The sequence below is a fragment of the Neophocaena asiaeorientalis genome, unplaced genomic scaffold, assembly GCF_003031525.2.
Source record: "Neophocaena asiaeorientalis asiaeorientalis breed wild unplaced genomic scaffold, Neophocaena_asiaeorientalis_V1.1 scaffold599, whole genome shotgun sequence".
Classification (NCBI taxonomy): domain Eukaryota; kingdom Metazoa; phylum Chordata; class Mammalia; order Artiodactyla; family Phocoenidae; genus Neophocaena; species Neophocaena asiaeorientalis.
Window position 1 is genome coordinate 779,026 of NW_020173499.1, and position 25,309 is coordinate 804,334.

General features: G+C 48.7%; 3 protein-coding genes across 8 annotated transcripts in view; 1 reads left to right on the forward strand and 2 right to left on the reverse strand.

Annotated features, from left to right (window-relative positions):
- Positions 1–8,928, reverse strand: part of LOC112401377 (solute carrier family 22 member 4) — a 46,442-nt gene extending 37,514 nt beyond the window's left edge. For all 4 annotated transcript variants that reach the window (XM_024747605.1, XM_024747604.1, XM_024747603.1 and 1 more), the window contains exon 1: positions 8,509–8,928. In XM_024747605.1, the coding sequence (XP_024603373.1) occupies positions 8,509–8,901 (393 nt within the window). In that variant the 5' untranslated portion in view covers positions 8,902–8,928. The remainder of the gene's footprint in view (positions 1–8,508) is intronic.
- A 14,692-nt stretch (positions 8,929–23,620) lies between these two features.
- Positions 23,621–25,309, forward strand: part of P4HA2 (prolyl 4-hydroxylase subunit alpha 2) — a 76,716-nt gene continuing 75,027 nt past the window's right edge. Inside the window, exon 1 of the mRNA XM_024747592.1 lies at positions 23,621–24,391. The gene's annotated coding sequence lies outside the window, so the exon portion shown is untranslated. The remainder of the gene's footprint in view (positions 24,392–25,309) is intronic.
- Positions 24,915–25,309, reverse strand: part of PDLIM4 (PDZ and LIM domain 4) — a 14,684-nt gene continuing 14,289 nt past the window's right edge. For 2 of the 3 annotated variants that reach the window (XM_024747599.1, XM_024747597.1), the window contains exon 7: positions 24,915–25,235. In XM_024747599.1, the coding sequence (XP_024603367.1) occupies positions 25,027–25,235 (209 nt within the window). In that variant the 3' untranslated portion in view covers positions 24,915–25,026. The remainder of the gene's footprint in view (positions 25,236–25,309) is intronic. The other variant, XM_024747600.1, reaches the window with a different exon arrangement.

Consider the following 25,309-nt stretch of genomic DNA (forward strand, 5'->3'; position numbering starts at 1 on the left):
TCGCGGAGCACAGGCTCCAGACGCGCAGGCTCAGCGGCCACGGCTCACAGGCCCAGCCGCTCCGCGGCATGTGGGATCTTCCTGGACCCACATCTAGTCCAACGAAGTTAGCCTAGGTACCCAACTAACACAATCGGCTATATAGTACTGTACTGTAACAGGTTTATAATACTTTTCACACAAACAATACATAACAAACAAACACAAAAAATACAGAAAACATTTTAAATCTTACAGTACAGTACCTTGAAAAGTACAGTAGTCCAGTACAACAGCTGGCATACAGGGGCTGGCATGGAGTGAACAGGCAAGAAAAGTTACTGACTGGAGGAGGGAGAGGAGGTGGGAGATGGTAGAGCTGAAGGATCATCAGCAATGAGAGACAGGGCAAGCTGCAGTTTCACTCACGCCTTATGTGATTTCGCATCTTTGAAAGTTCACAACTTGAAGGTTCGTATGTAGGGGACTTACTGTATTTACATCTTATTTAATTTCTTTCAAAGATGCCTTGTAGTTTTCAGAGAATAAGTTGTGCATTAAAAAAAAATTATTCCTGAAGAACTTCCTTTAGTATTTCTTGTAAGGCAACACTGGTAGCAAGAAATTCTCTCAGGTTTGTGTGTGCATGCATGCGTGTGTCTGTGTGTGCGAATGTCTTTATTTCATTTTTAAGAGATAGTTTTGCTAGATACAACATTTTTGTTGATGTGTCTTTTCTTTCAGTACTTTGAATATGTTATCCCACTGCCTTTTGGCCTCTCTTGTTTCTTATGAGAAGCCAAATATAAATCTTATTGGGGTTTCCTTGTATGTGTCTTATTTTTCTTGCTGTTTTAAAAATTCCCCTTGGTGTTTAACTGTAAATAACTTTACCATGATGTGTCTGTGTGCAAAACTCTTTTTGTTTCTTCTATTTGGAGTTGAGTTGCTGAGCTGTGTAGATTAATGTTTTTCATCAAATTTGGGAAGTTTTCAGCCATTATTTCTTTCACTATTTTTTTTTCTGCTCCTTCCTCTCCTCTCCTTCTAGTGTTCCCATTATGCACATGTTGGTCTGGTTAACAGTGTTTCACATTTCTCTAAGACCCTGTTCATTTTTCTTCATTCCTTTTTTCTGTTTTTTGGGTTACATAATTTATATTGCTCTGTCTTCAAATTTGCTGATTCTTTCTTCTGTCTGTTCAAATCTACTATTAAGGCTCTCTAGTGAATTTTTAACTTTCAGTTACTGTATATTTCAACTCCAGAACTTCTATTTGATTCTCTTTTTTATAGATTTTATTTATTTATTTATTTTGTGGTACACGGGCCTCTCGCTGTTGTGGCCTCTCCCGCTGTGGAGCACAGGCTCCGGACGCGCAGGCTCAGTGGCCATGGCTCACGGGCCCAGACGCTCCGCGGCACTTGGGATCTTCCCGGACCGGGGCACAAACCCGTGTCCCCTGCATCAGCAGGCAGACTCTCAACCATTGTGCCACCAGGGGAGCCCTATAGCTTTTATTTTTATATCTTAATTGGTATTCCGTATTTGATGGGACATTGTTATCATACCTTCTTTTACTTTTTTTTATTGCTTTTTTAAAAATAAATTTATTTATTTTTGGCTGTGTTGAGTTTTTGTTGCTGTGCACCTGCTTTCTCTAGTTGTGGTGTGTGGGCTTCTCATTGCAGGGGCTTCTCTTGTTGCAGAGCATGGGCTCTAGGCACGTGGGCTTCAGTAGTTGTGGCTCATGGGCTCTAGAGCGCAGGCTCAGTAGTTGTGGCACATGGGCTTAGTTGCTCCGCAGCATGTGGGATCTTCCCAAACCAGGGCTTGAACCCATGTCCCCTGCATTGGCAGGTGGATTCTTAACCACTGCACCACCACGGAAGCCCCTCTTTTACTTTTTAAAACATGAATTCCTTTAGTTCTTTGAACATATTTATAATGGCTGCTTTGAAGTTTTTGTTAGATCTAATATCTAAGCCCTTTCAGGCAATTTCTATTTCCTGCTTTTTTTTCCCCTGAGTTTGGGTTATATTCTCCTGTTTCTTTGCATGTATTGTAATTTTTGGTTAAAAACTGGACATTTCAGGAAATATATTGTGGAAACTCTGAGCATTGAACAGCCCCCCCAACCCTGGGGGTGCTTGTCTTTGTTTTTGTTTGTTTGTTTATTTGTTTAATGACTTGGCTGGACCCTTAGTGAAGACTATTTCCCCTGCAGTGTGAAGCCTCTGATGTTGCTCCTCAGAGGGCACAGCCTTGGGCATGTACACAGTCACCCTGGGATGACAATGGTTTTAGCAGGGCTCTTTTTGACTGTCTCTTTCCCCAGTTTTTCTATTAAGCTGTTTGCCTCTGCTGATATCACACCTAGCTGTTAGGCTCCACCAATTACTGGCTCATTCCTTTATTGTTTTCAACAATGCTCTGGGGCACAAATCATTCTATAGTCTAGCTCAATTAAATTCAAGCCCCTTTGAAGGAGTAGTTTTGAGGCAAGTCTTTGAGGTTTGTTCTGACTGCTCTGAGCTGTCTCTTTTTCTGGTTCTCTCTGGTAATCTAGTTGCCCTATAGGTTAGCTTGTTGCTCAAATGGAGCTACCAGTCTCCTCTTAATTGTTTACTACCACAGTCTCCATTGTTTTAAAGAGCACTCTTAGGCTTCAACTTCTGCACATCTTGTTTCAAATGAAGTTATTTCCTGTGGGGACAGCTTCAGAGCTCTCTGTTGTTATGGACTACTCTTCCCCTGGGGAAAATCTCTGAGCCTCTGCTCCAGGACTGGGGGGAAGGGAAAGTACCCTCAGAATGACACCCCCTGCCTTATGAGTTAGAGGCTGGTTGGAGGTGGTAGCATCCCTTTTTTTGGCTTGCCTCTCCTGGCATGGAATCTCCACTCTACAATAAGCTGGGACAAGGGCAACCAGGGTCTCAATATTCTCAGCCCGTGGAACCTGGAGTAGAGGCGCCACTATATTAATATGCGCTGAGTGGAGGATGGGATCCCCAAGTCTCCTGGCTGTACTCACCAGGAATTAGCCTCTGCAACTTGGAGCTCAGGAGATGGAGGGAGGCTAAATCCTAAAATGTTCTCAGTATCTTTTTTTCTTTATATTAGAGGTAAAGAAAAAGCACCCATAGGTGGAGAGGCCTCAGTTCTGTGGTCATCAGAGGTGGAGCCAAAGCAGAAGACCCAGGTAGTTTAAATGGGATGGTGGGAATGGAATGGAGGGGCCTGAGGGAAGAAGGGGCACTCAGGGACCTGGCTCTCCCACTTGCGTCCTGACATTAGATCCAACACAGCTCTACCAGGCTCCACTCTGGAAATGAGAGCAAATAGGATGGGGTCTGTGCCAGCCACGTAGCACCAAGGGGCAACTCTGGAAGGTGCCACTATGAACCTGCCTTCCAGTCCTGCAAACACAGAGCAGGAGCCACCAGCCTTGCGCTGTCCGTGCCAATCGCTAGGGCATGTGAGTCAGCCAAGCCTTTCCCCAGAGCCTCCATTCTCTCTACTTCAAATGAGGATCCCTGCCTTTTTTTTGTTTTTTCTTTTTTTGGACTGTACAGACATGCTTAAAACCATACCAAGGCTTCAGATAACAAGGCAGGCCTGCGTTAGCCTTGAATATAAATCAAATATAGCCTGTCACAAAGAAGAAATAACAGTCCCTTCCGAAGCCTGAGGCACCTGCAGCTCTTCTGACCAGCTCTGCCAAGCCTTGTTTTTGTCAACGCACCACCCTACCTCTTGGACAAAGTGTGAGGGCTCTGCTGCCCACCAGGAGAGATGGACAAAGTCTGTTTGTCCAGAAACTTGGCAGGAGGTTCGGGTGAAGCAGCCTCAAAACAAAGGCACATTCTGAGATCCTGGTGGCGTTTGTCAGAGGAACAGAGCTTAGAGGCAACAGGCAAACTGTTTGGCGTGAGGCAGCTGATAAACAGGGAAGCAAATTCAGGCCAGAGCTAGGGAAAGCCCCTCAGTCTCCTTTATTTGTTCTCTTTCTGAAGCACTGACTGGAAATAAAAGTCTGTTGGTACTGGCTGGAGGCAGAGGTCCCCACTTTATCCCCTTTGGAATCTGCCAGAGGGCAGGTCTGGGTTGTGAACTTGGTTAATATTCAGGCTGTCCCAACAGCCAAGTTGCCAGTCTCACACTAGCCAGCAGTATTCCAGGGCAGCCTGCAGGCCTGATGGAAAGATAACAGCCTAAACTCTTCACCTTTGGCAGAGCCCACCCAGGCCCCAAAAGAGGTACATCTCTATGAGCTGGCACATGGAGTCCCATGTAGTTGTCAGTCAGATGCCAAGCTCGGTCTGTCTCATCGTTCCCGCCTTCGCTGCTCCTAGTGCCCCCCATAAGCACCCTGTTAGCAGAGGATAAGGCTCCCTTGTTCCTATTTCATACCTTTGGGTTGTGGGTGGAGAATCAATGTGTCCTGTTCTGTCCAAGCCCTGACCCCAGGTCCCAAGAAAGACAGCACAAGGCTAGTGCCTCCAGAGGCCCAGGCCCTTTGTTGGACGTTCTATCATGGTGAAGGGCATAGCTGCCTGCAGCTCCACCCATGAGTTCCTAGAGGAAGGAAACTACCTTATACACCTATACACATAGGCAGACGCACCCACACAGTTCCCAACTCAGACACCAGGTTCCCGCCTCCTGGCATTCTCTAAAAGGCATTTCCACAGCAGAACATGCCATCCTTGGGTCCCTGGCTGACCCGTCTTCCCTGTGAAAGGGTCAGGGGGTTGGCTCAGGTGGGCTTCTCTGTCCCAAAGGGTATGCCCATCAGGAGATCCCTTCAGAGGTATAAAGCAGAGACAATCTGAGGGTGGTCCCTCTACCTGTATGGTGCCAGAGAGATGCGGAGAACTTACTCAGGGCCCCTGCGCTTGATCTTGTTGGGGAGCTGAGGCCATTTCTCCCCCTGGCACAGTAGATTCAGACCTGTGTCCTATTCTCTGGGCCCTAGAATTCCACCCTGGGAAAGGGGCTCTGCCTCCAGCAAGTCTCATCACCCATTATACTGGCTGCAACCTGGACCTTCGAACAGCTCCCACAATGCCCATGGTGCGCAGCCAGAGGTGATGAGGTCTTGCCCTTTCCACTCCTCATCCACCCACCTATGATGCCCATTTTGCTGGTGCTATGGGATATAGCATGGCACATGATCTCATCGAATCCTCCCAACAACTTGGATAAGCTGGACATTCTTATGATTCTCATTTTTAACAACTGTAATAAAATTCACACAACATAAAATATACCATCTCAACAATTTTTAAGTGTACAGTTCAGTAGAGTTAAATATATTCACATTATCATGCAACCAATCTCCAGAACTCTTTTCATCTTGCAAAATGAGACTCTATGTCTATTAAATAACTCCCTGTTTTCCTCTCCTCCCAGCCCTTGGCAACTACCATTCTACTTTCTGTTTCTATGAGCTTGACTACTCTTCATATCTCATATAAGTGAAATCATACAGTTTCTGTCTTTTTTTTTTTTTTTTTTTTTTTCGGTACGCGGGCCTCTCACTGTTGTGGCCTCTCCCGTTGCGGAGCACAGGCTCCGGACGCGCAGGCTCAGCGGCCATGGCTCACGGGCCCAGCCGCTCCGCGGCATGTGGGATCTTCCCGGACCAGGGCACGAACCCGTGTCCCCTGCATCAGCAGGCGGACTCTCAACCACTGCGCCACCAAGGAAGCCCCAGTTTCTGTCTTTTTGTGTCTGGCTTATTTCACCTGGCATAATGTTCTCAAGTTTCATTCATGTTGTAGCATTGTGTCAGCATTTCCTTCCTTTTTAAGGCTGAATACTATTCCACTGTATGTATATACCACATTTTATTTATCCATTCATCTGTTGCTGGACATTTGAGTTGCTTTTACCTCTTTGGCTATTGTGAATAATACTGCCACGAACATGGGTATACAAATATTTCAAGATCCTCCTTTCAATTCTTTTGAATATACACCCAGAAGTGATATTGCTGGATCATATGATAATTCTATTTTTAATTTATTGAGTCTGCCACACTGTTTTCTATGGTGGCTGCACCATTTTACATTTTGTGCATGAGGGTTCCAACTTCTCCACATCTTTGTTATTTTTCTGTTTTGTTTGTTTTTAATAGCAGCCAACCTAATGGATGTGAGGTGACATCTCATTGTGGTTTTGATTTACATTTCCTTAATGATTAATGATGTTGAGCATTTTTTCATTTGCTGTGTCCCCTTTTATAGATAAGGAAATTGAGGCATTGATTGAGCAGTGATGCAACCTATTTAAGTCAGCCCAGTGCTTGGGGGTGGGGTCAGAACAGACCCACCTGTCTGACTCCAGAGCTCCTCCTTGTGCCACTACCTTTCTAGGCAGAACCACCTCCCCCCGACTCACTTTCATGCTTCTCCCCTCCTTCCTCCCAACCACTAGTGCTCCTTTGCCTTTTATTTTACTCCCAGCACCCAAAAAGGTAGCAAGGAAGGGAAAGGCTGCTGAAAAAAGCAAATCCCGGTGCATGTGTGTGAGTGTCGGATGATGTGCATCCCCAGAGGTGTCCACAGGCCCTTGTGAGCAGGGTACAACAGGGATAGCTATGGACTTGTAAGCCAGCAGCTACCTACCCCTCACACCCTGAGGTGAACAAAACCAGTAAAGAAGGGGAAAGAGACAGGTCAACCCAGCTGTTAAGGAGGGCTGCAGCCAGTAGGGCCAGCTCCAGCTCATGTGCTGACCACACTTCTAGGAACTTAGGTGGGGTGAGCTGGCCCCTACTTTTGGATCCCTCAGGATCAGGTGTGGGCAGAGGGTGGGTAAGCACTAGGAGCCCCTGCTAGGGGATCAAAGCCAGAGAAGCACGGCCACCTCAGGGCCCAAGGTAGGCATGGAACCAATGCTGGAGGAATCCAGAGGCGCTCCATAGGCTGAGCCCACTTTCTACTGGTCTTATAGACTTAAGAGCCACCACTCCCAGCTGGCCACCCATCTCTTGCCAAGGCAACTCCCACAGCTTCCTCACTGGTCTTCTTGATTTTCATAGCAGCTTGAGACAGTTCTTTCTAATAACACAAATCTGACCATGTTACCCCTTCCTTGGAACCCTTACTATTTCCTTGCTGTCCTCAGAATATACTCAACTCTTCAACATTCCTACAAGGCTCACTGTGGACAGGCCCCTGTAGGCATTTCTAGCCTCACCTGCCATCTGTTGAACTCCAAGCCACCCTGATCTATGAAATCTCATTCCCAGAATCTTCCATGTTCTTTGCCTGGACAAGTCCTGCTCATATTTCCAGACTCAGTTCAAGTTTATCATCCCTTCTTAAAGGAGTTCCTCACCCTGCTACCCCCACAGAGAAGGCCGTTTTTTTGCCCCAGGTCACACAACAAGCCAGCCAGTATTTGAATTCAGGTTCCAGAACCCTGTTATTAACCAGGTTTGATGTTAGCTCTCTCGAACACAGCCAGTGTTCCCGTTGGTATCTGAGCTTCAAAAGCAGACCCCACACCCCAGATGTGTATAGCCTGGTGTTCAGCACAAGGCCAGACATGGTGTCTAATTATTGCCACATAGTGCTGGGGAAGGGGATAAAAGACTAGCAGAGGCCATGCTCAGGTTTTCACATGGTGCAGAGGATGGGCCAGAAACTGGGAATCCTACCTGCCTGATTAATAGCAGGAAACTAGTCTATGAGGATACCCTCCTCAGAAGGAGATGTGCCCTGACATAGCATCTCCTGGCCCTTACCAGATGCAAAGCAGGAAATGCAGAGGACAAAGTACATGTGTATTCTGACTGCTGAAACTTAGAAATCCTGCCACCAAACCACTTAGGATGCTAAGGGGCTAATGGCATAAGCCGGAGCCTCTGTCCACCACTGGGCCCTATGCTCAGAAAGTCTCTGTGAGTCTGTCCCTTCATGAGTGCCCTGGGGCCAGGGTTATGCCTCCTCTAGTTCCCTGTACTCCACCCGTATCAGGAGGCCTTCTGCTCCTTTTCAGAGAAACTGGAGGCTCAGGACAGGACCCAAGCCTTACCATAGTTGTATGGCAGAGCAGGAGACCCCGTGATGCTTCCAGAAGCCTGTGGCCAGGGAACAGACCATACCTGCCCATACCCTGCCCAGCAGCAAGACTCTTCTTTGTGTCTACACGTGGCTCAGCAGCAAACCCCACACCCCCTCCTCATGCCTATGACAGGAACTTGACTCAGGCTGTCCATCTGGGGAGCCTGGGGTTGGCGGTATCTAGGCTCTTGGGAAACAACTTCGTCTTCTGTGAAACTGCCAGAGGAAAAGGCAGTTGACAACTGCTTCCCTTCTCCCTTCTTCATCCCCTCCCTACAAGACAAACCGATGGGGAATGAGCCTGAGTCCTGCTCTCTTGGGCTGCACACCTGTGCTGGAAGTATAACCCAGGTGACTGCTGGCCAGGTTTGATGAGTGGGGGACGCTGACCCAGGCACTGCCAGGGTGTCTCGAGGGGGACTGATGCAGATACCGGGTCGCTCACATACCCACCTCGGTCACGATGGTGGACAGGTAGATGTCCTGGTTGAACTCCCAGCCATCCAGGCAGCCCTCTTGCTCCAGCTGCTCCAGGTCCACGTCGCGCCCCGGCTCCAGCCCGAGCGCCGAGAAGTTGACGATCGTCGCGAGCCGGTAGCGGCGGCACCTGTGAGGCACCTCGCGGCCGTCCTGCAGCTGCAGCGGGAGGCTGTGGTTGCGCCACACGCTGCTCAGGTTCGCTGTGTCCGGCACCCGACAGTGGTGCTCCGGGGTCCCCGCCAGGAACACGACTGACATACCGTTGAAGCCGTTGGGGATGATGCTGGCGCTGAGCAGGAAGAAGATGAGGCGCTGGAAGAGCCCCCACTCGCCCAGGAAGGCAGTCACCTCGTCGTAGTCCTGCATGCTCCCCGCCGCTGCTCTGCAGTTGGCAACGAGGGATGATAAGAGCGTTCCCCGGACAGTGTCGCGCGGTGGAAGGCGTTCCCCGGGGGCGTCAGAACGTTCTCGCGGGCCAGGCCGGCTGAGGGAAAGCGAGGCGCGCGGCCTGCACCGTTCCCAGGAAACGGACTGCGGGCGTTGGAAGGTTCCTGGGAGCTGGACGCAAAGCTGGAAGCCACGGTAGAAACTCGGGACCACACCCCGATCCCGGTTGGGGCGGGGCAGGGCGAGGCAGCGGGCTGGATGGGGTGGGGCTCCGGGGCAGCTCCGCCAGTGCTCTGCTCCTCGCCCCCGGCGACCCCGCCAGACACTCCGCTGAGGCTAGGAGGTCAGCGGCGCCGCCTCCGTACGGAAAATAGGCCCAGTTCCCGCGCCCCATCCCCGGCCCCCGCGCCCCCTAGGTGCTGAGCGCCCAGCCCCGGTCTGCCGGTAGGGCCTCACGGGCGAGCGGGCGAATGGGAAGAGTCGAGGCTGCAGAGCAAGGTCTTTGAGAGGTCGGGCCTCGACCCTGGCTGTCGGCGTCGCCACAGACCTCATCCCGGGCAGGGGTCCTCTGCCGCTTCCAGCCCGAAGGGGAGGGCCCCGGGCGGTGCGCTGACGGGTGAGTGCGTGGGGCCTGTGCTCTGCGGGCGCAGGGGCGACAGGAGCGCGCCCTCTCCTCTGGCCCGCCGCAGCGCAAGTGGCCGGCACCCGCCCACCCGGCGCTCATCAACCCCCAAGCTGGATTCAGTCACCTGCCGGCGGCTTCGGGACAGCCCGGAAAAGGGGGAAACAGGGATGATCAAGATCGCGGTGCGTCAGAGACAAGCTCGGACTGAGGGGAGGTGGGGAGCAAGGACTACCGGGTCGTCCCAGGATCCTTTTGAGGCCTCTGGAGAACTACACGGAGCTTGGTCCTTCGTGAGAGCACGGTAATGGACGCCCAGCTGTCACTACTCCTGGGCTCTGATTTTGATCCCCTGGGGCTCTTCATCGAGGCTGGCTGCCAGAGTCTTCTTGGACTGGAGGCCTCAAGTTTGCAGAAGGGGCACCCCATGGTCCGGTAACAGAGGGAGGGAGGAAGGGAGGAGGAGAAGGTCCAGTTTGCTGCCCAGTTCTGGCAGGGTAACCAGAGCAGGGACCAGTCTGCTCGTGTCCAGGCTTAAGGCCCCTCTGCTGTTGTGTGAGCTAGCCTGGGCCTGCAGTGGGAGTCCTGGGGTTCCTGAAGCAGATGTGATTGACAGGCTGAGGTCCCATCTCTTTGGAGATTTTGTACAAGTGTGTTTGCTCCTCCAGGCCCTGGTTAAGAGGTGGGAGACGTTTCTGCCTCATTTTTTGTAGCCTCCAGTCTACAGGGAGAGGGGCTTCCTACCCCCTTGGAACCTCAGTTTCCTTATGTGTAATAAGACCATATGTCTAGATGTGCCAGGACAGCTGTGATTTATGCCTGTTAGTCCAGTAGAATTGTTAATAGCGTTTCCCTTTCCTTTCACAAGAATCCTTCTTTGAACAATATTTCCTGTGGTCATTGTCTTACTTAGCTTAGATTTCAGCCTCCCCTGTACCCCAATAAAAAATCAAAGCCTGAGATAAGAATTTATGTGGAGATCATTTATTTATAGTAGTGATCCCAAGGAAGGGAGTGAAGGACTAGGTAGAGTGAACAGGGAAGGAGGTAAGGCTGACACAAGACTGTGTAATTGAACTGGTCATTGGTACTGACCAGGATCAGCGACAGTGATGTGCTGTGACATTAGAGCTTGAGACCAAAGGAAAAAATTAGTAATAACTGATCGTATCTTAAAATTTTGATGTTTTGTTCATCATGGATTTTTATATTGGTTTTGATTTTTAAAAATACTGTGTTAAAATATTATTTATCTTGATTATTGAATTTCTTGGCACCCCCTTAAATTTTGCACCTGAGGCAAGTGCCTCACTCTTTTTACTTGCCTTAGCTTTTTCCCAACCCTAATTGCTGTGGGTAATTGGGATTTGATCCAGCTGGGACCTTCTAAAGAGCCTTAGAGAATGAGGAGGCATTTGTTTACTAGTTCTGGCTCCACTGGTCGACTCCCCTGCACTTTCAGGGTGTACATGTGTGAGAGCCAGCAGGTACTACTTCACAAAACTGTTTGCCATAGCCCATGAGTATATGTAAGTCCATACCTTGAACTACTTCTCCTGCCATACAAAATGAATACCCAAGTACACTGCTTATAGCTGGACCATTGGGAGGATTTCCCTTCACCATTGTCCTTTAGGGCCACTCCTAAGTGGGGCTATGTTGCAGTAAACAATCCATTTTTTGGCTGGTAGCACCTGTGAGACAGGGCTGAGTACTTTTTTCCCTCTATCAGTTGGTTATAGAGAACCACCCCCATAAGACCATAGGTTTGAGTTGAGGGAGAAGTGTTGGTATAGCTGAGGTGTAGGTGTCATGGAGTCTGAGCCACCTGTTCATTAACTTACCTGAACTGTATGGACCTGCTCAATCCTGATCCTGACTCTACCATTTCTATTATATGATGGATTGCTTATGTGCCTGCTTAAGCTTATGACTTGATAGAATTTGAAAATAACTAGCTCATACTGGATATTTCTAGTTGCATAGACCCTTGATGTCCCATTGTCAGGTATAGCCAAATAGCTGCTTTTCAAAAGGCAAATAGCTCCCTGCTACAGAAGGCATGACCTTGCTCTGGCACCCTAGAGAGCTTACTGAAACTCTTTTATTATGGCTTATCAGAGACTCTACCCAGCATCCTTATCACCATGAACATCTGTAGCAACATTGATTCTGCTGGGTCATGTGGACCAAATGGCAGGGAACCTTGTACTATAGTTGGACACATTGTAGAGCTCTCTCTTGCTCTGGGCTTCACTCAAAGGTGGGAGCCTTCCAAGGCACCCATTAAATGGGTTAGAGCAGTATTCTCACCAAGCACTATGTCTTTTTATTAGTGGTAGAGGGTACAGGGTACAACAACTTGCCTTTACATTACAGAGGATGGCCTGGCATGCTTCAGACTACTGGATCCCTAATAACTTCACCAGTTGGCTTCAAAATAACATGGGGCTTCCCTGGTGGCGCAGCGGTTGAGAGTCCGCCTGCCGATGCAGGGGACACGGGTTTGTGCCCCGGTCCGGGAAGATCCCACATGCCGCGGAGCCACGGCCGCTGAGCCTGCGTGTCTGGAGCCTGTGCTCCGTGGTGGGAGGGGCCACAGCAGTGAGAGGCCCACGTACCGCAAAAACAAAAACAAAATAATATGGAATGAAAGAAGTGGGCGAGGATATAGATGAAATAAGATTGGCCATAATATTGGTCCTAGGGTTTCATTTTACTACTTTGTCAACTTTTCTATACATTTAACTCACTCTGGAACAAAAAGGTAAAAAAACCTTCACCAGCATGGAAGGCCCTCAATCATACTTTTTATCTCCCATCTTCTGGTATGAATGTGTCTTACTAGGACATCTGCTCACTAGGATATGATATATTAGCATTATGTCATCAGTACAGTGGGCCATCATGATGTTCTATGGAATATCAAGACAAAGTCACTAAATACTATGTTGTGACAGAGAGCCGGAGAATTAACGTAACCTAAGGGCAAGACAGTGATATGTACTGCTATTCATCCCACATAAAAAAAGCTTTTGATCCTCCATACTGAGGGATATAAAGAAGAAAACCTTTGATGTTGGTGCTAATCTCTGTAATTCCTCCAAGGAGGTGGTTTTACTTCTGATGTAATAAATTGGTCAAAAATGTGGGTGTGTTAGAGGCTTCTGTTTGGTCCTTCCTACCATAATTTCTCTTATTTAATAGGACAGGGAGTAAATGTTAGGGTCTTGCCAGCTGCTAAGTGTATCTCTCCTAGGTATGCACTTAGGGACCAGGGAACTACTAAAGATCCAGTGTGGATCTTTAAATCCACTAGACTTGCTTGCAGGAGAACTCCATTTACCACCTGGCTTTCGTGAGCCCCCAGTATAACTGGGGGACCCTAATGGTGCTTCCTGTCCATTAGTATCAGGGCCAGCTCATACTCTGTACCCAACAGCTCTTGACAGCTCTGGGTCTTTCCCTTTCCTCAGGCCAGAGTTACTCGGGTTAAAGGCCACTGCTATGGACTGAATTGTGTCCCCCCCCGCTCCCCCCTACCCCCCCGCCAAATTCATATGTTAAAGCCCTAACCTCCAGTGTGGAAGTATGGTTGGAGATGGGGCCTTTGGGAAATAATTAGGTTTAGATTAGATCATGAGGGTGGGGTTTTCATGATGGGATAGTGCCCTTTTGAGAAGGGACACCAGAGAGATATCTACAAGCCAGGAAAAAGACTCTCACAGGAACTGAATTGGCCAGCACTTGATCTTGGACTTTCCAGCCTTCAGAATTGTGAGAAATAAATTTCTATTGTTTAAGCAACCCAGTCTGTGGTATTTTGTTATAGCAGCCTGAGTAGTCTGAGATAGCCACAGATCCTTTACAGGGAAGGATTGGGGAAGTAATTATCATAAATACTTTTAGCAGTATAGGAGGGTTCTTCCTTAAAGAGACTTGGACTCCTTTTCAATTAATAGGCTCTGAGCTCGTGAACTGGCCTGGATCTGGGAAATTTATGAGGAAACACTATTTTCCATTGTAGCAGTTGTCATCAGCCTTCTGATCACTAGCTCTTCCTTTTGGGGGTGAGGTTGTTATATAAGTCAAGTAATAGTCATCTGCCCATTTATTTAACTCCTAGGAAAAGCATGGTGTATTAGCCATCACCACAGATCCCATGGGTTGAAGCCCTCTGGTTGCCCCTTTGGTCTGTAATTACATCCACCCTGCCTCTGTTGTTTAAGTGTCACCATCCAGCCTCTGCTATTCTAGAATCCTACCATCCCCACTAACACTAGAGATCCACACCTGTGCATTTTGTATTGCCTTAGTGAAGGGAGTGTCTGATGAACTTGGCTTGGGAATATAATCCGGTGATAGGTTCTCTGGTCTTGCGTGTTAAAAGCAATCTAACATTCTCACTCCCCTGGGCCTTCTGACTCCTTTGATACTGTCAAGAAAGCTCTGGCATTTCCACCTCATTTCCATAGGCCATAATTGTATCCAAGTACTAAAGAGCCATCTCAGAAGCTTATGAAGATGGTTTTATGTATCCTTGCTTGGATGTTAAAGCCAGCGTAATGAGAGAATGCTTCCAGATTAGTAAATTCCCACACATTTTACCCCTGTTCCTACCAGAACATAGGTCCTGTCATTTTTTCAATATATATGCTATTTCCTTGTGGATCAGGGACTGTACTTCCCCACTTAGGCTATGCTGAAACCTCATTCTACTATAGAGACCATGAGGGGAGGTAGGGAGGATCCGGAGGAGGATAGGCGTCACCTCTGGAGCCACTTGCCATAGGAGGAGTCTTGGCAGGGATTCCAGTCAAGGAAAGGCTACTCTCCTGTAGTATGGGGAAGAGAGCTGCTGCTGCTGGCCTTGAAGGTTTGGGGGAATCCAGGAATTAAAAATTCTCAATTAACTGACCCAAATGTCCCTGTTCCATGTTCCAGGGTTCCGTGTATTTTGTATCAGGGCCATGACTTTGTCATAGACCTAACAAAGCTGTGCATACAGCCTTTTGTTGTAGCTCTCCTACCCTTATAGTTAAATCAATTAAATAAGCCCTGGGTTTGATTTCCAACACAGTCTCTCCTGTGGCTGCAGGAGATAAAGGTCTTTTTAAAAGCTTCTATGGAGGCCTCCTGGCTTTCACAGTGTACTTTGAGTTTAGAGTTGGCTGACCTGGGACTATCATTTCTTTTTTCAAGGCTTCTAAAGCACTTAGCAAAAGTCAGTCAAGGCCATCATCCTTATAATCACCATTGTCCTCATATGTTCTCTGCGCCGTAACCAGGGTTTCTCAATCTTGGCACTATTGAAATTCTGAGCCAGATTATTCTTTCTTGTGAGGGGCTGTCCTATGTATTTGGGGATGTTTAACAGCATCTCTGGCCTCTATCTATTAGATGCCATAGTACACTCTCCTAGTGGTACCAGGCATTTAGCAATGTCTCCAGACATTGCTAAATGTCCCCTGGGGGGTAAAATAGCCCCTGATTAAAAAGCGCTGACACAAGCCAATGCTTCACTTTCCCCTTGCATCTCTTTCTAATCTCTAATCATAGGAGTTCTGGTAAATGATGCTACTGCATGCTGGGATTATTACCATCCTACTTACTAACAGTAATGGGGTCCTTATCTCTGTTTGAAAGGGGACTGTTCCAGTTCTAGAGTCCCTTCCTTGAAAGTCTGCCTTCTAGACTGCCTTCTATTTGGGAATGACTCTAAGGGAACAGGAGTAAGGGATGGTGGAGAGTAAAACAGAGAAGAAGAAAAGCAAGTACAAAGGTACAGCATAGGGTTGTTTACAGCTGTGGGGACCTGGGGGAATGTGTCTCAGAAATGTCTAAGATTCAGAAGTAGGCAACATTAATCCATAGGTTCCCACCCTTCTTGGTTCAGGTGTGCCCTGTTGGGTGTTAACCCCCCAGTACTTCCAGATTGCACACCCATGCATGTTGAGCAGGTTTCTAAATGTGTTCCATGCCTCAGCGTCCAAGGAGTCCGGGAGCAGAAAGTGAGAAGTAAGCAGCACAGCTGAGATTGGGATACCCCAGAGAAGCTGGTGGCTATATCAGTGGCTGGTTGCTCTAAACAGTGTGCCTGGAATATCTGAAGTTGTGAGCTTGAGGAGTCCTATGTGGTCATTCTACTTATATGACCATGGAGGAGGCAGCCTGTGCTGCCCATCATTGGGTGCTGCCCAGGAACACGAGGAAGGCTAGACCCTGGCAGCCTCATTTATAGGTTCAAACCCTGCCTCTGCTCCTTCTGACCAAAAGGGCTTGGAGTCAACTATGTGGGGCGGGTGGATCCCTGGGCCACCCCCTGGCACCCAGGCAATCTGGTCCAACCCAGACACCTGCCATGTGAACACTAAACCAGTGGTTGGGAAAGGCAGACGGATGAGATTGCAAAGGTTGGCAGAGGATAGACCATACTTGACCTAAAAGATTCTTAATTTAAAAAATTTAATTAGTTAATTAATTTTTATTGAAGTAGATTCTTTTCCCTTGTAGGTTATTAAAAAATATTGAGTATAGTTCCCTCTGCTGTACAAACCTAAGTGAAGTCACAGTAGGACAGTCAGCTTAAGATTGAGCCTGTAGGGGAAGAACCATGCCTTGGCTGGGCCTCTGAGCTCTATCCTCCCAGACTAATTCCAGTGGGACTGGGTGAGACTACAAAAAGAGGGCAGGGGAAGTTTGGAAGGGATCTATTATTAGGCAGCGCAAACAACCCAAGGCACTAATGAGAATGAGCATTTGGAGAAGAAAGGAGAAGCTGGGCCAGAAGCTTGAGGAGGCTGGTGCCTCAGGGACAGGCAGGGGAGTGGACAGGAACACAGGCTGAGAAGGCACTGCATGAAGTGGGAGGGGGAGGTGGTGAGGAGTCAGAACAGCCCATTTAGCACAGGGATCCGAACCTGACCCCAGGCCCAAGTCAGGCAGGTGTGGGGGTGGGTTCGTGCAAGCCAAAGTTTATGAACAGGTGCTGTGGGCACCAGCCTTGTCTACACCCAGACCCAAAGCTTCAGGGGTCACCTTGACTCAGCTCATCTTCCACCATTCCATGCTCCATGGAGGAGCATGGCCCTGTGTGAAGAGCTGGTGCATCTGAGCTGCACTCTGGGCTGTTCTAGGGACCTTGACAAGCAGAGATAGGCCAGCACCCTTCAGAAGTGGCCTGGCAAGAGTCACTAGGCCGTTGGTAGGACAGACAATGTTCTCCAGGGAAGATGCGTATTTGCGATTGCCCTGGGTGTTCTTGCCATGGAGATCAGCTAACCAGCGTGTGACCTCGGCAAGTTTCTCAACCTTTCTAAGCTCATCCATGAAGTGAGGATAATAACTGTACTTCCTTTCAGGTTTATGTGAAGATGAAAGAAGAGTAATATCAGTTCACTAAGGACTTGAAGATGAAGACCTGGGACATATTAGCTCCTATGATATTTCTTACCCAATTTGCATCCTCTGAGACTTCCTCTGAGTCTGTAACCACTCTGGCTTCCCATGAAATGTGCCTTTAGGCCAAGAATACCCTGGAGAGAAGCCAAGTGTCCTTCCACTGCTGCCTATATTGGTAAAGAAACTGGTGTATGGTGTGGTGCTTCAGCCTCTGAGCTTCGCTAACCCAGTCAGACTGGGGAGACAGACCTGCTCACAGGGCTGGTCAGTCAGGTCTCTGAGCCCACATGGCTGAGGCCAACCCCAGACCCTGCAGGAACAGGTAAGGCCTCTGGCAGCCTTTCCTGGGATTTCTAGCCTCTGCCTTCAGCCACAGATGGTCCACATCAGACAGGAGCAAAGATAAAATTTGGTTTCCAAGTAGTTTCCTACTTGTGGTAGAGGGGGCACAGAAGAACAGTCCTTGCTTATTACAGACCCCTTTACTACCCTCATTTCTTTTTAGACTTCCACCTCTTTTCAGAGGTGCTAAGGACTATTTTGTGGGAAAATTTTGAACATTATGTGAGAAAATGATAAACCAGGAAATTACCCAGAGTTGTAGAAAGCAAATCAGGGGTTAGCATGGGGACTAAAGTCAAGAAGCTGTTACCCTGGGTAAGAATGAGCCCCAGGATGGAGCTGCAGTGCAGATAAGCTGGGCAGGGGGACCCACAGGTGGAGGAGGGGGCAGGGCACTCCCTGAGTGGTCAGCAGGACTCTCTGGGCCCATAGCCCAGGCTTCTGGGCATCACAGTGCAGGTCACAACACCCCTAACTCAGCTGTTCATGGGCTGTTACCACAGGGCCAGACTTCTGTGCCACCAAGAGGGGCTGAGTCCTTGGCCGGGAAGGGAGGGCTGGCTTGAAGGAGCATCTGGGTTTCTCCTGCCCTCACCCCTTTCCTTGGTTCTCAAGATGCAAGGTGGGAGAATAAAGCTTATCACACAGAGAACCAGAAAGAAGGACTCAGTTTTCATTTCTAGCTCCTTGGAGGGTCAAGGAAGCCTGTAAGAGTCTGGAAAAAGATCTTGAGGAAGCTGAATTTACAGATCAGCACAACTGCAATTATGGGGACCTGAGGCAGGGCTGTCAGCAAATTTCAGGAGGGACTGAGCCTCATGGGACCTTGTGGGCTGGGTTCAGGAGTTTAGAATTTGTCCTAAGAACAATGGGAAACCATGGAAGCTTTAATAGACAAGAGTGGCATAGTCAGATTTGCATTTTAAAAATCTCTCTTTGGGCTTCCCTGGTTGTGCAGTGGTTGAGAGTCTGCCTGCCGACGCAGGGGACACGGGTTCGTGCCCTGGTCTGGGAAGATCCCACAGGCCGCGGAGCGGCTGGGCCCGTGAGCCATGGCCGCTGAGCCTGCGCGTCCGGAGCTTGTGCTCCATAACGGGGGAGAGGCCACAACAGTGAGAGGCCCGTGTACCGCAAAAAAAAAAATCTCTCTTTGCTGTTGGGTGGAGAAAAGATTGAGGGGCCAGATGGGAGACAGGAAGGCCAGTCAGGAGGCTGTTACAGGCCAGGCAGGAGAATGTAGGGGCCTGAACTGGGGCTTGGAGCTATGGAGGCAGAGGGAAGTGGGCTAGTTAGGGATTAGTCAGGGATGAATGCAGTCATGCCTACAAACTGGTCTCCTTGCTTCCACCTTTGCCCCTTACAGTCTATTCTCCATACAGCAGACACAGTCATCCTGGTTAAAACATAAAAGCCCAGGTCATGCCACTCCTCTGGCTTCTCCTCTCCGAGTAAAAGCCAAAGTCCTTCCTGAGGCTTACAAGGTCAACGTGGCCAGTCTTCCCACCCCCACGTCTCTCTGAGCTCATATACTTCTACTGGCACCTCACTTACACTACTCCAGACATTTCTTCGCTGTTCTTAGGACAGGCAAGCACATGTCTCCTCCTCCCTGCCCCATCCAGGGCCTCTATGTTCCCTGCTCCCTTGGCCTGAAATGCAGTTTGCCAGATATCCACACAGATGCTCCCTTACTCCTTATTTTCTACTGTAATATCCTATTTATTTCCATTAACCACTGCTTATCATCTGTGCTTTTTAAATATGTTTGTTCAAAATGTCTCCTAGTATGTAGCACAACGCCTGGAACATAGTAGATTCTTAGTAAATAATTAGTTGAATGAATGAGTTGAGGTTGAGGTTGAGGATTCAGGAATGAGGCAGTTGCCCTCTAGGCCTTACCTCCTCTTGAGGGTTTAGGCAGTATGCCAGCAGAAACTAGGAGAGCAAGGTGAGGAGGAAAGTGGTAAGAGGCAGGGAGGCCCAAGGTATGTGTGTGTCAGAGAGAGGGTCGGTGCTGGCCCCAGGGCCCCTGCACCTCTCCATGCCTGACCTGAGATCTGGGCAGGATGGTGGTAGGTCTGGGCCAGGCTCTGACCAAGGAGATCATAGGCTGTGTCAGAAGCATCAGGAAGGAATGGAAGGGGTAGGACGGAGGGCATGTGGATGGGAACTACTACTGATTTTGCCTGGGGATGGGCTGGCCAAGGCTTTGCTCTAGGGGAGGGGACAGTGGAGCTGGGCCTTAAAAAGTGAGTAGGAGTTTGCTGAATGAAGAAGAAAGAATAAAGGCATTTCGAGCTTGAGAAAAGGTCTGAGGGTATGAAAAGCCAGGATTGCTCAAAGAACGGTGAACAGTCTTGTGTAGCAGAGGAAGTAAGACACATGGTCAGTCAGCAACCTGCAGTCTAAGAGGCCTTAAATGGTAGGCCTACAATTGATCGGTCAGGGGCTCTATCCTGAGGGCCCTGGGGCCATGTTGGCCAGGGAAGGGGGTCCATGAAGCAAGGGAATAAGAGAATTCTCCAGCTGTCCTGAAATGGGCCCCAGAAATGCTTAGGAGGCAGAACCCCAGACACAGTGATGGGTAGGATGGGATGGCTGGGGAGAAGGTGTAGAGAATCATGTCCAAGCCTCTGGTTTGAAGGCCCCTGAGGTGAAGATGTGAGAGAGGGGCAGGTTTCGGGACAATAACAAGGGGTCGGTCTGGGGCAGGTGGGCTGGGATTTCTGAATTGGGGACCCTAGATCTGTGTCTCCTCCTGGAGACTCAGCTGCCCCCGTCTCAGGACTGGGACCCTGGGTCACAAAGACCTTGTTCCACAGCTTGTCCCAAGCTTTTCATGGTCCAGCACATTTGGGGTCAGTCAGGGCCCCTGGGTAAAGGAGGTAGTTGGGGGACTGGGTAGAACCTGGGCCTTGAAGCAGGGAAGACTGGCAGCTCTGGCGCCACTCCTCTTGGCTACTGCCCCCCGCCCCCCCGCAGGATGCCTACCTTGGCAAGGGTTGATCTGGTTGTGAAACCGTGTACAAGCCCCTGTGTCCTTGTCTTTTGAAGTAAAAGGCTGACTCAAGAGTTAGTGATTGGGAAATGAGAAGATGTAGAAACAAAGAATAGCTGTTGGGCTGGGAAAATGGTAAAAATTAGACTATAAGTCTGTCACATGGCAGAATCACCGAACTCCCAGTTCCCTGAAAGCTATAAAGGCCTGACACACATTACTAAGCTGTTTTTATAGGAAGCAGCCCCCCTCCCACCAGATGGAAACTGCTGACCCCAAGAACATAGACCCTAGACTGGTTAAAGCCAGAGGTTGATGGTGCTTGAAACTTCACCTTATGCCAACCAGTCTGAGAACTGTCCACAAGCTGATAATGCCCTGCTCCTTGAACACTATAAAACTCCTCACTACCCCTTCCAAGGTGGGTCACCCAGTCTCGAGGGCATTAGCTCACTGTGGCCCCCTTTGCCTGGCAAAGCAATAAAAGCTATTCTTCTCTACTTCACCCCAAAACTCTGTTTCCGAGTTTCTATTGAGCACTGGTGAACAGAGGCTGAGTCTCTGCAACAGTTGCTGCAGCTTTGCTTGATCTTGATCTTAATGGTACCTAGGTAACTGGAGGACCCCTCAGTTGGGGTGGGTAGGCCCCATGTGGGGAGGTGGTGACTGTGGGATTAAGGCGGGTAAGGGCGGCTGCTGGGAGTGGGGAGCCAGGTTTCAGCAGGTTTGAGTCTGGGAGAGGGGTGGGGGCCTGTGCCTGAGGCTACAGGATTTTTTCACTGGAGATCCTGAGCCAAATAGCTTCCCCCGCTGCGGGCCAGTCCTCTGCTCACCGTATGAGCGGGTGGTGCCTGACCTTGTCTGCAGACTGCACGGGCCTGCAGGACCAGGGCACAAGACTCCAGCCACTCAATTCTCAGAGGACACTTGCACACTGCCCTGTGCTCCTTGAGGGAGGGGAGGGGCGGGGTCCGCGGGAGGAGCCTTGGAAGAAATTCCTAGGAACTCATTAAAGCAGGAACACAAGATCTATAAGAAGAAAATGGAAATAAAAATATACCAGAGTACTTCACAACACTCTGTCAATGAAAAAAGTTAATCAATAGTCAACCTAAGAAAGAAATGAAAGATTTTATTTGAGCCAAACTGAGGATTATAGCCCAGGAGACAGTCTGAGAGCGCTCTGAGAACTGTTCGTAGAGGTAGGTGGGGAGGTCAGTATATATGTGATTTTGTTTAAGTGGATACTAGCAATCCAGCTCACATCTCAGTAGAAGGTTGCTGCTAGCCATGAGTAACAGACATCTTAGTTAATGGTTTTAGTGCTTTTCTCAGTATGAGAAGATGCAAGAATCAAGGTTCTTAAAAATTTCTCCTGAAAATATCTAACTCTCTGAAGGCCTGTTCTACCACCTTTCCCAGAACACAGAGTGCCTCATCCTGATCTTTGCCTTGAATTCTTTTCAGGGTCTACTGTAGGTCAGTGACTGAAGTGGCTAATGACTTGATTCTTGTAGAACTGGATGGTGGGCAACATTCTTTATTTTACAATCCCTTCCCTTTCAGTCTTAATTTCAACCGAGGTCTGGGGGCCATTTCATGACCAATTTGTCCCATGACACTAGGAATGTTCATTCCCAGGTCAGTCGAGGATTTCATTGATAGGCCACTCAATGTGCTATTACTGGACTAGGCCCTGTTAACAGTAACCAAAGACCTCTGGACTGCCTATCTCACTAGTCTGTTATGGTCCAGGAAATGGTTCCCTCTTGTTGCTTCTTCACATATCTAGAGTTACACTATCACACTCATTGATCTTATAGATCTATATATTGGTCAGTCATTTCAAGTTGCCTAATCATTAATTTTATCTGAGGCTCAGTCACACATTTGGTAATGCAAGAAACAATAATCTGGCAAAATAGGCAGAATATAAGAAATATATCGAGGGCTTCCCTGGTGGCCCAGTGGTTGAGAGTCCGCCTGCCGATGCAGGGGACACGGGTTCGTGCCCCGGTCCGAGAAGATCCCACATGCCGCGGAGCAGCTGGGCCCGTGAGCCATGGCCGCTGAGTCTGCGTGTCCAGAGCCTGTGCTCTGCAGCGGGAGAGGCCACAACAGTGAGAGGCCCGCGTACCGGTTAAAAAAAGAAAAAAAAAAAAGAAGAAATATATGGAGTAACATTAATAAGGTCATAAGTAAGTATTTAAGCTAAGAACTTCCACTAGGTGTGGCCCAGTATTTTATTTACCCAGGTCGTCTGACCAGTCCATTCTGCACCAATCACTATCTTTAAGGGAAATTATACACTGGCATTGTACATAAAGTTCACCAAAGAGGTAGGCACATACAAGGCAAGTGGAGGTGTGTCATCATGACCCCTTACAGGATTGAGAAAGGAATGTTACCTTCTAAGAGTTACATGGCTGGCACCAGGAGAAAAATTGATATTTATGGTTGAGGAGGTATTTCTGCCATTGGGGAGGTCTAGTAAACGCACATGGAAGCTGCGCAGTGCACACTAGGGGGAGGGAGGAGGCTAAAGGGCAGAGAAAAAGTTTTATGTTTAAATTTTTTTTGGTCTTGCCTTAAAATCTGAATTTTTATTTCATCAACCTGAATAAATGCAGAATAAGCACAGATCACAGTATTCTCTGGGAGGAAAGGATTCTAGCCAGTTCTCCCCAAGTGAGTCTCTAGAATCAGGGCAACCCCAGTCACGGTTCAAAGGGGTTTGTTGTCTGTTTTTCCAGAGCCTGATACTGAGTCTAAATCTCTGGACAATTGGAAATGTATGAGAATAACCTTGGCAAGTTTGTAAACGAAGAACAAGGAGGAGAGATTAGCACATTAAACTCTTTAAGAGGTAATAATTAAATCAATATGATAGTTTCAATAATAAGAAAATATTTCAGTGGAATAGGGTCCAGTAACAAAGATTCTTGCAAAAATATGAAAAGTTCCTATCTATCATTAAGAAGTTAATCCTCAGAAAAATGAGTGAAAGATTTAGAGGAATTCTTGGAGGGAGAAGACCATTCTGTTCCATGTTCATTCAGCACCCACCAGCAAACACAACAAATGTTTGTTGAATGAATGCTCATCTCTGGTAATCAGAGAAATGCAAATTAAAGTAACTACATATCGCATTTTACTTATCAGATTGGCAAAAATGAAAAATAAAAACCTGGTAATACCCTGTGTTGCAAGAGCATGAGGAAATGAGCACTGTCACGTGCTGATGGTGAGAGTGTGAATTGGTAATGTTGCCGAAATATCGGCTTCCTGTGCACCAATGCCGAACAGAAATACAGAGACAGAGATTTTAGAGGAAGAGAGAGATGGCTTTATTTTTCTTCCATGCACAAGGGAAGACAGCATGCAGCGCCTCAAGAACTGTGCCCGCAGTTCAGGGAAGTGAAAACGGTAAGTGAAAAGGATCAAAGTGGTGAATGTCTTGCATTCTTCTTCTTCTTCCAATATTTTAAAAGTTACTGCTGGCGTCAGGCAGCCTGGTAATTGGGTCTGTTCATCTCTGGGTTATCGGCCTGCGACCTTCTCTCTGAAATGTAAACAGCTAAGAGGGGTGATTTGCTACAAGAGAATGCAGCAAGAGTAAGTGCCAGGTGCAGGGTACAATTCATATGGAATCAGAGAGTAATTGGTTTTGCTTAGCTTTGTGAAGGACAAGTGTTTGTTAGTAGTAACAGCTGAAGTATAACCAAGATTGCTTAATTCTTTCAGGCCTGTTTATGCTGTTTCCCCAGCCTGCTCATTGTTTCTTATTTTCTTTGTTTATCAGATTTCTATTTTTGCTGCAACAGTAACAGTCTTTTGTGGTCTGTGATAGTACAAAACTGAATATAGCACAATCGTCCATTACTCGGGGCTCACTAAATAAATGAGGCTGCTTCCTCTTCCGAGCAGCCTAAGGAGAGGGTAGATCCACGTGACCCGGAGTCCAGGATGCGTCATCGAGTGCGAACAGCTACAATTCACCAACTCTGCTATCACTTATATTTTTTAAAAGTGCGAGTCTCTACAGGAGTGTGCAACCGAGCTGTGAAAGGCCAGGCCTCGGAGAAGGAGTGGCGTGTACTCTGGAGGCGAGTGTTCTTTTCTTTCTACTAAAATCTTACTTACACACACACACACACACACACACACACACGCCCTGCCCCCTCCCTGGTGGGGAGAGTGGACCGCCGCGGGGCAGTCCCTCCTGCAGCTGCTAAGGGCCGCCCGCGCTCGTGCTGGTGCCCACACAGGGCCTTTGCTGCTTGTGCTCGCCTTTGACATATCTTTGCACACAGTTCCTCACGCTGTAGAGCTCTTCCCTCCCTCATCCCTTAGTTCTCTGCTGACACTTTCCCTGACTCCATCCAGGTCAAACCCTTTGGCGTGACGTCCCCCTTCTAGCACCTCACACCTCGCTTCCCTATTAACAGGACTGCCCTTGTGATTCATGTCTGCCATCCACCCAGGCTGTGGCTTCCTTGAGGGCACCACAGTACCTGTCTCGCTCCCCCTTGCACCCAGTGCCTAAGAAAATGCTTGGCACCTGAACAGGTGTAGCACTCAGGAGCCATGGCCTGTGCTGGAGGGAGGCAGGCCAGGGCACCGACACGGTTGAGGCCAAGCAGATGGAATTTATTAGAGAGGCAGCACGTAAACATATTTACACGGGTGCGCGGGGACATTAAAAAAAGCAGAGGCGGGGACGGGAGGTTCCGGGAGCGGCTCAGACGAGTTCCACCTTGGCATTGGGGTACACCGCCACCACGTCGTAGCCCTCGGGCGGCTTGACGCGCGCCTTGGCGTGGCTTTCGCAGTAGAGCCGGTCGTCCAGAAAGAAGTAACCGCGCTGCTTGAGGTTCAGGCCGCAGTCGCTGCACATGAAGCACTCGGGGTGGTAGAGCTTGTCCCGCGCCTTGACGATGGTACCCCTGACGGGTGATCGGAGAGGACAGCGTCAGGGGCTGATCGATCCGAGAGCACGCCCCCACTAAGGGCCTCGGGAGGGG